Here is a 12466-nt window from a genome sequence, read left to right on the forward strand (position 1 = left end):
TGTTCTTAAAACTCCACAGCCCTCAAAAGTGCATACACTGATGAAAGGCTTTAAATAATAGGTGTATTAACTTTAAAACATCAAAAGATATGACGAATTGGGACTCATCCTAAAGTCATAACCCTGGGTTGTGAAATTCACCATTTTTTGTACATCCTTTTCTGCTATTCCTAAGTATGCATTTAGATTTTACACAGTATCAGCAAACTTACACATAAATACTATATACTAAGTTTGGCCCTACCCTGGGGTCAGAACACTTACTCTGGGGATCAACAAATTTAAAATTATGATTTTGGTAAAAGACTACCTGCATGCTCTATCCATTTAGTTTCAATTTAGTATAAATAGCACTGTTATTCAAGTGTTTTACACATAAACACCATATACCAAGTTTGGCCCCGCCTTGGAGTCAGAACCCCTACCCCGGGGATAATGAAATTTACAGTCTAGGTAGAGGCCTTCCTGCTCTACATCTCTATGCATTTAGTTTTTCTTTAACTTGTGTGGTTCTTGCATGAGAAGATTTTTGAAAATTGGTCAATTTAGGGGAGTTTTTGCCCCGCACCTAGGGCCCCAGGGGTGCTGGAGTCCTGAAATTTACAATTTATATCCCCCTTGTTCCAATGATGCTTCATACCAAATTTGAAAAGAATTGGAATAGTAGTTATTAAAAAGTTAAAAATGTTCAATTGTTAACACACAGTGACGGACGACAACCAACACGGAAGTTCCGAGTTCCCCCAAGAGTTATTTCCCTTTGTCGAACTCTTTCGTAAATTATGACGTAAAATATGATGACAGTGGGTACATTTGCTAATTACTATCGTTGTATTATTTCTTAAAAGATGATATCCAGAGTTTCTGAGACCATCCTATCTCAGGGAAAAGGCAATTTTAGTGAGTTTATGAGTATTGGATAACAAAATGGCTCAAACAAATATTGTTAATTGCCATCTTTTTTTGATAAAAGCGTCACTCATGTAGAAGAGGAAACGAATAATGATTCAATAGCCAATTTGATGATCTTATTCAAACAAATTATGCTTGATATGGCCAGAATATGCATACCAGTGATTGATATAAACAAAAGTTACGCTTTTATTATATTAATCGTACGTAATCGTTATGTATAATGCCAGTCTACGATATAATGTATACATTGTGTACCCACCATACGTCATAAAATGCGAAAGAGTTTGACAAAGGGAAATAACTTTTGGGTAACTCGGAACTTGCGTATTGCAATAGGTCACCTGAGGTTACTCAGGTGACCTATTAAATGCTGGAAATATGTTATTCAATTTGAAAGACATTAAATAATAAAATCACAATATCCATTGTGCACAGCAAATCTTTTAAGGTGCATGTGTGTGTGTGTGTGTGGGTGGAGGGTAGCCCTCTCCCTCTCTCTTCCCCTGAATAGTGATAAATTGCATATTTCATTTGGGTACTGAAGCGTATTGCATGCCAGTTTACTATCCATATGCACTCCACAATTATAATACATATAAATATAACAGGCTTACATGATCTATTGCAAATGTATTCTTTATATTCTGTATTTATAAATTGTTTCTTTTATATGGCAAAACACAATGGGTACGACATCGAATATGTATATCCGGTCTGATCAGTTTGATGCAGATTAGTGGTGAAAAGGGAAAAACGAAAGTGATATAAAAAAAGAAGTATAAGAACCTCCCGACTAACCCTCTTTCTCTCCCTCCCCCTCACCCTGTCCGCCCCGGGGCCTCTTATATCATGTATCCTGTTACTTTCTGCTGATATTACCTCCCATCTGTTTTGGGGAAATAGCAAAAGATACAGATATGTACGGAACAGAAAGCAGATCGAGTACAGGACGGCCTGACCCCAACAGGACCCCGACAAACGACATGCGTATCTTCGATGAGAATTAACCAATCACCCGATATCCAAATGTACAGAGACATACATGTATATACAGGGTTCGAAATTAGCGAGAAACACTTGCGAATTGCGAGTAGATTTGAAAAATAGCGAGTAAAAATAGTGGACACTCGAAAATCTTAGCGAGTGGGGATTTACAAACCATGATCGTATCCTATCCGTTTTAAGCCGCGATGCACCATTCGCTTTTCTTAATCTTGCACTCAAAATCATACAAACGTTTACATGAATGACCGATTTCAACAACCGTTTCTATCCGGATTTCTCTTTTATGATTTTTTAAGAAACTCGGCGTCAAACAAATGCTTTAGAGGTCGGACATCGCATTATAATGAAAAATATAGACCTGTTCACTTATAGGGGTGATTAAATTGACTTGGTAAAACATAGACTCCAATTTCTTGTTAGATAAATGAATAACAAAAAGCTCATACTTGGAATTCAAGTCTTCCGGTAGTTAATTTAATCAGAATTTTCTGTCTACATTAATTCATTTTCATATTGAGGTCGGGTTGTAGTCATGGCACGAGTGCACTGCTCACCGTGTAAGCAATTACCAAAAAAATCATGGGGCTCGTGATCGTGTTGCTTATAAACCATGAGTCTGGGACTCGCTTTGAAAAATTACTCGTGACAACCCTGACGTGGCATGAAATTGGAAGACATTGGATCTAGACCTGCGGTAAACAGGTTGTGAATATTAGAGGTGCAATGGTCAAGAGACCTAAACATTGCATTATATGACTTCGTACGTAAATTAGTAGGGCTGTGCGGTGCTCCGAAAATTTCGGTGCACCGCGATTCATACCATTCGATTCGATGCACCGATTACAAATTCCGGATTTCGGTTCAGTTCGGTTTAGATTTTACTTACACCAAAACAACAAATATGGCGTCCGAGTGATGTTGAAAACATGTGGTTTTTTATGCAACGGATATTTAAATCACTACTGTGTTAAGAGTTAGCATTTTCACCACTCAGATACCAACAGAATATGGTCCGTAAGACCATTGCAGTTTATCTTTACATGACATATAGCATTTCTGTCAGTGGTGGAGTGAAATCAACATCGTAGGTAATGACACAGATTTGACAGTTAAGGTGGGTCCTTAGTCCTGGATTTTTGGGGTTTAGGTAGCATTTTTTTGTTTGGAATCAATAAATTAACATTCAGAGTAATGAAAAAAGGCAAAACAGTTAAGGATTTCCATATTAATTTTCATTACATACACCACTAAAGTCATGTACCCCGATGTAGATTTTTTATGAAATTCATTGGAAACAGTTATTTGTTTTTATTTTAATATAAAAACAACAAAATATTTTTTGAATTGCATTTATTTATCGGGAAACATGTCAATAACTAAAACACATGTCATTTTCAATATGTTCATCAAGTCTTAGAATAATATGTGCAAAATTATTGAATTAGCGTTATTCTCCAAAATGTTAAAAAACAAACAAATGTGGACGCACTTTCCTTATAGCATGGTTTACATATCATTTTTTCTGTGTATATTAGTAAAGTTACATCTGTTATAGTTATTCATGGGAAAAAATCCATACCTTTCCTTAATAATTTCAAATCTATAGCTTCCAGATTATATATACCCCCATCAAAAACTGAAGTATGGCACCATAAAGCTGAGCTATTTAAAATCACTCGGGATTAAAATTTTATGTAATTTCATGAAAAGACACAGATAATGATTCCTTATCACCTTGGTAAAATGTTTGTCAAAAATAAAGGAAATCTATCGCATTATGGACTTGATAAATAATTTAATGAGAACAGAGTTATTGTCCTTGGATTCAATATTTTGAAACATATCATTGACTATTCAAATTTAACTAAGACTTTTGAAATATTTTATGGCTAACAAGATTTTTTACAATAACTATTGAAAAAGATTCCAACAAAATTTATGTTCCTATCATTAAATCATTGACTTTGCAAAATCCTATGACGTCACAGGAGTGTGGAACTACGTTAACATGAGAGAAGTAAATCAATAAAGGAGAGATTTTCAAAGACTCTCAATTGATAGAATTGTTGAATTTTTGCATATCAATGAAAACAATATTATATACATTTTAGATTCACTATAGATTTGTTTAATAATCCAAAACTTATGCAGCACATTAATATAACAAATTTTGATAGACTGTCAGTGTTTTCTTTTTTCTATCAAAGTTATAAAATGCCATTATGAATATGATGTTTACAAATGACAACATATAGTTATATAACTTGAATTAAATCAAATCAAATATGCTACTCATTAAAATTGTTAATTTTTGTGGTGTCATTAGATAAATTGGACCTAACATGAACCAAATCGAAAATAACCGAACCGTGCTGTTCTGAATCGAAACCGAACCGAATCGAGCTAACCCTGAATCGTCCCAGCCCTATAAATTAGTGTTTTGTTCAAACGATGCCTGTTGACCCACTGGGCTCAGCAATGGTGGGGAAAATCATTGATTTTAAAAATAAAACATGAAAAAAGAGCACAGCTTTATTATTTTTATTTTAGCTGGTAGGTTTTCATTTTAGTCTGTGGATTTTTTACCCACAGGCTAAAATTAGCCTGTGGAAGAAAGTTAATTTCGACCCCTGATATACAAATATATACAATACTGGACCCCGACAAACGACATGCGTATCTTCGATGGGAATTAACCAATCACCCGATATTCAATACAATAATAAGAAATGGGAAGGGGTCACCAAATATATCTTTTAACAGGAAAAGGTCGTTGTTGAGAAAAGTCGGGGGACGGCAACACCCCTCCCCCTATTCTATGTGCCTGCAGGAAACACGTTTAGTATTCTATGGTTGAACACCCCAGGTACCGCGAAACCTCACAGGCATTACTCTCTAAATGATTTCTCACTAGACGTTGCCCAGTGTCTAATCGGAACTTCTTCAGTCCGATGAGACAACGGCTTGCATATGAGGCACACCAGCGAAAAAAGCGTTGATGCAGATGGTGCAGTTTATGCGTGATCGAGGCGAGACAGTGTAAACGTTCCTGTTTCCACACATACCATGTTCATTACCTGATACTCCATGACTAGTTGTAGTGATATTGTTCTTGGCTGAGAACCAGAATATTTCTCATTAACTTTTGAATGTTTTTTAAATTTGTTTCGTTTATGTATACCATTATACCCACATGTTCAATATTACACACCATTTTGTAAGTATATATTATTTTTAATGATATAAATAGAACAATTGATATAGATCATACATGTATAACACTGTAAATATATGATACACTGCTTCATCGTCGCAAACCATGCCCAATATATATGTACATTTGTACTGTACTCCCGGACTTTGTATTAAAGCATGGCTAGGGCAGATATGCAATATACATGTATTCGGCTTATTGCATTAAACAAGATGGTGTATGTAAAATCTAAACCGAACCGAAATCCGGAATTTGTAATCGGTGCATCGAATCGAATGGTATGAATCGCAGTGTATCGAAATTTTCGGTGCACCGCACAGCCCTAGTGTTGAATGTTTTAATTTTCATTGAACTTTTTCTGCATCAAGTTTTAAGGAAAATTTTAAAATAATTACAGGTCTACTACGGTCTACTGTAACTTATGCGCATCTTGTACTTTAATGTTTATGTATATATTTACAATAAATGACGCTCAATTTCATAAATGTTTGTTATACATGTATATGAATACAAATTATCCTACAATTTATTTAAATGATGGCTGATAAACATTCAATTGGTGTGTTTTATATGACGAAAAAGGAGAAAAAACACATTTTTGGGATTTGTGGACTATTTTCGCTGTCATGGCAACCGTTACACCACATTTTAGTGAATAATTAAAATCTTCAAGATTTTTCCTTTCAGATTATGTATAGGCTATTATGAAAATGTGACTAGAAAATGCTTTAATTTCAATTTGAATTTTTTTATCAGCTTTGAAGGAGAACTCGAAAATTTCTGGTAGTTAAAGGGTTAGTTAATAAGTGTATCATTAATGACTGTCTATATAAATATACATAGTCTAGAGATTTGATCATCCTGATATATTTCTCAAGAATTATCTCCCTCACGCATAGCTCTTATCCTTAAACGAATTTGACTCCACCTTTATGGCACACTGTTTTTGCCTCTAATAGCTCTAAAACTTCATTGTTATATTGGATTTCAAACATTTCGGTTGAGCATCACTGAAGAGACATAATTTGTCGAAATGCGCATCTGGTGCATCAAAATTGGTACCGTATAAGTTTTACATCTACAAATGACCTCTCAACGCTAGTTCAGTATAGAAATATGTTGTTAGATTTTACCCCAAATGGACGTAAAAGACTGGACAAATGGACGTAAAGGACTGGACAAGAAACAAATCTGTAGAGCAGAAGAACGACAATCAATAAAAAGTTACCCTGTGGAATGCTGAGTTGATGCATATTTGTCTTGGCGCTAGGATCGTTGTATATCACACGATATGGCGTTTTAAAATCATTCTGGGACACTCGAAGGATCTCCAAGGTTGTCTCTATCTCAGATTCATCCACTTTCTGCACAAAATAACAAACTTTGGAGTATTTTGCATAAACCACAAGGAGTTATTGAAAATTTACAAGAGGTTCAATGGTCTAAACATGAGTATTACATACAAAAACATTGCATGAGTGTACATCAGAAGTGTTGCATGGTGAAGTGAGAGCAGCTTTCGAACTTAAAATTGAGAACATTTTTCACAATGAATATTTTCCATTGTAAAGTCATGGGTTGAACAACAAGAGGCCCACAGGCCTTAACGGTCACCTGAGTACCGTAACCCATCAGGAAGTCTCATATTTCCATTTAAGCCTCATTCTGGAGTCTTTCGTGCACAGCTTTTTGATCTTTTTTTTTAAAATATGTATACCATTTCCCTTTAATTATAAAAGAAGGAAAGATGAAGTCTGAAGCATTTAAATCAGCCCTTATTCACCCCCCCCCCCCCCCCCCCCCCCCCCCCCCGAATTATATCTGTAGACAGATGCATCCTCTCCTCTGAATGTGTATTCATCTTTCAATGAACAACAGAAGATTTCTAAACCATTTAAGCATTATATACTCTGACCATATGGCTAAGTTGTCCCCCCCCCCCCTTTTAACTGACCTAACCATTAGGGGCATGGATATTGTCATAATCATTATGCACAAAAATGATTGTCACAATACATAAGACTAATGGAGATTTCTGCTGCAGAAGTAGAGAAAAAGATTTTCTAAAATTCATTACATCTCCACTATAGCCATAATAGCCCCGCCCCAAGTCTGAACCCCTGATCCGGTCAGGGGCAATGCATTTCACAAGTACAGGTACCTTTAGGCTTCTTCGACATCATTACCATGCATACATTTAGTTTTTCTCATACACATGTGGGAGGAGAGAAGATTTTTTAAGATTTCAGACATTTCATTATACGGCCATATATTAGCTGCTACCTACTCTGCATTCTATGTTGATGTTCTCATGATTTCCTGGGTTGAACTTTTCTCCATCATCACCCCTCTGCCAAAGAATCTTGTTGCACACAATACCCTCAACTCCAAAAACTTGACACCTGATCTTATGGCGTTTGTTATTCACAATAGCTGAATCATTGGAGCACTTGAATTTGGGATCAACTACAAAAGAATAAGCAATATGACCTCAATAATTTGGCCTTGAGTTCAAGGCCATAGTGCATCACAGTAGATTATCATATCATGCAAGGCCAAAAGAATCAAGAGTGTGTTTCTGGTTCCCGGATCCTACCTCCGTTTTCAATGCTGACCTTAAATATTTTATTGATGATAAAAAAAAACCCAGAATTTTCAAACCGGAATTTCCTGTCCTTTTGTGTTTGAGTTTCAAATTTCTATTAAGACTACTAATGATCTTCAGAGCATTTGATAAGTAAAAGTGTAGGGATATATCAATAATTGAATATCGTCCAAAGGACCAAACAAAATTCACCACATTTCCAACTGGAAATAGCCTAAATTTTTACCCCCAATGTACATTTCGTAAACAGTAGATTTACTGCTGCACGCTTACTCTCTTGGAAAGATACAAGTAATGTGGTACTATTGTTCATAGATTTCTGCCATCTAAATCATGCACCAGTGTTAAATACAAGAAAAATATCACCAACTTTTTTGTAAATCTGAATTTCCTCCATTTTTCATTTGAAAATATTGGTTATAATGTAGAGTCATAAATCATTTTCACTTACTAAGCTGACTTTAGAGTTATTAGGTAGGATTATGAGCTATTTCTTAGTGAAATTATATTTTCAGTATATTTTTGAGTAGAAATAAATCTTGAAAATATCTGTCAAAGTAACGGTTTTTCTTTGTAATTGGTTAGTGAAAAGAAAAAAAGAAAAGATAATCAATCTCAAAAAATGCTATAAATTGAGGACAGGACAAACAGTGAAACATGGACCTCCAGAAACACTGACACATCTGAACAGTGAAACACGGACCTCCAGAAACACTGACACATCCAGAAACACTGACACATCTGAACAGTGAAACACGGACCTCCAGAAACACTGACACATCTGAACAGTGAAGCACACTGACACATCTGAACAGTGAAGCACGGACCTCCACAAACACTGACACATCTGAACAGTGAAACACGGACCTCCAGAAACACTGACACATCTGAACAGTGAAACACGGACCTCCAGAAACACTGATACATCTGAACAGTGAAACATATGGACCTCCAGAAACACTGGTACATTTGCATTTTGTCATTGGACCGACTGTTGCCATCAAAACACAATTTGTATGTAAAGTCAGTCAACATACTCACTCAGTGAGTTCTTTTTGAGTATGATACAGAGACAGCTGCACAATGAACAAGAGGCCCACAGGCCTTAACAGTCACCTGACTACCATACGGCGTCAGCCATCTGGCTAGCAAATGGAAAATGAAAGTACACATTTTTCACTGTACAACTGAAAGTATTATGTCGACTGATTTATGATCTAATTAATTCTATTGCCAAGTCAAGATCTTCAAACCATTTTAGCGTATATGCATCGTGTATTGATGGCAATAGTCAACTCAGTGACAAAATTGAGATTCTTGGGGTTTGTGTTTCACTGTTTTCTCTGTCCTCAATTTTTTATTCTTTATAGAATTTTTGATCAATGTTCAATATCTTTACCTTTTACTTTTCACTTCACAATTATGAAGAGAAAATGTTAGCTAGACAGATACAGTGGAAAACACCACATGACTGTTGCAAAATTGTTCACAAACGAAGGATGATGCACAATGACGGTCGAAGACCAATGACAATAGGTCACCTGAGTGATTGATTCAGGTGACCTAATGTTTACTTATGCTTTATATTTTCAATGTAGCATTGATATTTGCTAGCCCACACTCTACAATTGATAGCCTAGGGCGTCTGTAATTGCACACCCCTGCAGCACCACTGATTGATAATGAGGTTTTATCTACTTACCCTATTTTTTGGGAGTGAAATAGGAAACACAACTAATGCATTGTGACCTTACGGAGATGCATTGTTACAATTATGGCGAATCATAGTAAGCTTTCATCAAAAGATAGCTGTGCCTAAACATGACAAGGGACCCTGGGAAGGATAACAAGAGGCCCATGGGCCACATCGCTCACCTGAATCACCTTGGTCCATATCTAAAGACTTTCCATATATATTTGCATGTAACACCTTAGTCCCTATTGTGGCCCAAACCTACCCCTGGAGGCCAATGTTTTTTTTACAAACTTGAATCTGCACTATGTCAGAAAGCTTTCATGTAAATGTCAATTTCTTTAGCCCAATGGTTCTTGAGAAGATTTTTAAAGATTTTCCCTATGTATTTGTATGTAAAACTTTGATCACCTATTGTGGCCCCAACTTACTTCTGGGGGCCATGATTTTAACAAACTTGAATCTGCACGGTGTCAGGAAGCTTTCATGTAAACCTCAGCTCTTCTGGCACACTGTTTCTTGAAAAGATGAATTTTAAAGATTTTCCCTAAATATTTATATGTATAACTTTGATCCCCTATTGTGGCAGAGCTGCCAACATTATAAAATGGAAATAGTAAGGCGGGGGTCAGGGGGCCGCCTAGGACCCCTGCCGCTGGAGATCTTTTATGAATAAATATGTAACCCGAGCAATTTTAGGCACATTTCAAATCCAAATTTAAAGAATTTAGACATACTAATTGTTATGCATTTTACAACTGCAAAAGATTAAATACATCTTTTATTGATTTTACTTTCTAAAACTTGTGTAAACAAGATGTGTTTGTGAAACACAAATGCCCCCGATAATGGCCAATCCGAAGATGGCCAAGGCCACAAGGGCAAATATCTTGGTACCAGTAGAAAGATCTTGTCAAAAGAAATGCTCATGTACAATATGAAAGCTCTAATATTTACCATTTGGAAGTTATGACCAATGTAAAAAAAAAACCAAGAGGCCCAAGGGCCTAGAATCGCTCTTCTGATAAATTGTACAACCTCACCATTTCTATTCTTAGCCTCTTAGTATTCTAAATCTTTAGTTAAATCCTAAGAATTCAAAAAAAGTAGGTCAATGTGACCTACTTTTTGGTTTACACATTTTGAGAACCCAAGAAATATCAACTGACAAAGTTTGATGATTTTAAGCCAATTAGTATCTGAATATTGAAATATAGCTGTCAAATTCCAATCGTAGGTCATGGTGACCTACTTTTTGGTCAGCGAACTCCGAACATGCAAGACCCATCAACTGACAAAGTTTGATGACTGTAGGTCAAATAGTATCTGAAATATATAAATATAGCCGTCAAATTCCAAAAGTAGATCAAGGTGACCTACTTTTTGGTCGACACACTCCGTAGACTCAAGATGCATCAACTGTCAAAGGTTGATGATTGTAGGTCAATTATTGACTGAAATATATAAATATAACTGTTAAATGCCAAAAGTAGGTCACAGTGACCTACTTTTTGGTCGATACACTCCGAAGACTCAAGATGCATCAACTGACAAAGTTTGATGATTGTAGGTCAAATAGTGTCTGAAATATAGTAATTTAGCTGTCAAATACCAAAAGTAGGTCACGGTGACCTACTTTTTGGTCGACACAAACCGAAGACTGAAGACGCATCAACTGACAAAGTTTGATGATCCTAGGTTTTACAGTGCCCAAAATATGCATCTAAAATTGAAAATGTGAAATTTGAATATCTGCAAAATTCAAAAAGTAGGTCAATGTGACCTACTTTTTTATAAATATGTTTCAAGGCCTCAAGATGCATCAACTTACAAGATTTGATGATTCTAAACCTCTCGGTATTTGAAATAACAACTTAAAATATATCTATAAATGATAAGCCATAAAATTCAGAAAGTAGGTCACGGTGACCTATTTTTCAGTTGACGCATTTCAAGGTCCCATGATCCACCAACTGACAAGTTTTGATGATCATAGGCTTCAAAGTGTTCAAGATATGCATCAAAATTAATTTTAAAATAAATACCTGCAAAATTCAAAAAGTAGGTCACCGTGACCTACTTTTGAGACAACTTGACACAAGGTCCTAAGATGCATCAACTGTCAAAATTTGATGATCCTAGTCCTTATAATGACTAAAATATCAAAGATTTAAGGAAATATAAATTTAGGTCAACTTTGAAGTGACCTTGAGACCACGCCCTTTGCCCCAGGGTAATGCCTTGAACATTTTTTAATCTACAACATATCCTCATCCTTATGTGTAAGTTTGGTGATAATCTGCCCTGTGGTTCTTGAGAAGAAGATTTTTTAGCAACCATTACTTTTGTTTGTATTTTCCTGATTATCTCCCCTTGTTAAAGGGTCACATCCCTCTATTTAGTATGTATGAAAGCCCTTGGGCCAATGATACCCTGTAACAAATTTGAAAAAAATTGGCCAAGGGGTTCTTGAGTTATGGCCCTTTTTCTAAAAAGTTTACGCACACCGCACAAATGGCCATAGCATTAGCTCTTTGAGCCTTCGGCTCAGAAGAGTTAAAAATTAAAGTAGGTCAAATGTCAAGGTCAAAAGGTTCAATACCAACGGAAAGGTCTTGTCACAAGGAATACTCATGTGAAATATCAAAGCTCTATCTCTTACTGTTCAAAAGTTATTAGCAAGGTTAAAGTTTTCAAAAAGTAGGTCAAACTCCAAGGTCAAGGGGTCAAAAATGTTGGTACCCACGGAAAGGTCTTGTCACAAGGAATACTCATGTGAAATATCAAAGCTCTATCACTTACTGTTCAAAAGTTATTAGCAAGGTTAAAGTTTCAGACAATATGCCCCCCCCCCCCCCCCCCCCTTGATCTCAGGGGCATAAAAATATTGTTACATTAGTATATTACATAATTTTACAGTTACTGTGTCAGTTATTCTGGCAAGTTTTTTTTTATATATATATATATGTATAATTTTAGTTACTGAATCAGTTATTCTGGCAAGTTTTTTTAATGTCATTTTCATCGCCGTGAG

The 12466-nt window shown here is 35.8% G+C and overlaps 1 protein-coding gene across 3 annotated transcripts in view; it reads right to left on the minus strand.

Annotated features, from left to right (window-relative positions):
- LOC125665761 (uncharacterized) overlaps window positions 1–12466 on the minus strand; it is a 43231-nt gene that overhangs the window by 3765 nt on the left and 27000 nt on the right. Inside the window, exons 6-8 of one of the 3 annotated variants that reach the window (XM_048898584.2) lie at window positions 7422–7600; window positions 6363–6498; window positions 4998–5036 (exon numbers count right to left, since the gene is read on the minus strand). In XM_048898584.2, coding sequence (XP_048754541.2) covers window positions 4998–5036; window positions 6363–6498; window positions 7422–7600 — 354 coding nt within the window. Of the gene's footprint in view, window positions 1–4985; window positions 5037–6362; window positions 6499–7421; window positions 7601–12466 lie in introns of all 3 variants that reach the window. The other 2 variants (XM_048898583.2, XM_048898585.2) reach the window with 2 other exon arrangements.

This window comes from Ostrea edulis, chromosome 10, assembly GCF_947568905.1.
Source record: "Ostrea edulis chromosome 10, xbOstEdul1.1, whole genome shotgun sequence".
In the NCBI taxonomy this organism is placed as follows: domain Eukaryota; kingdom Metazoa; phylum Mollusca; class Bivalvia; order Ostreida; family Ostreidae; genus Ostrea; species Ostrea edulis.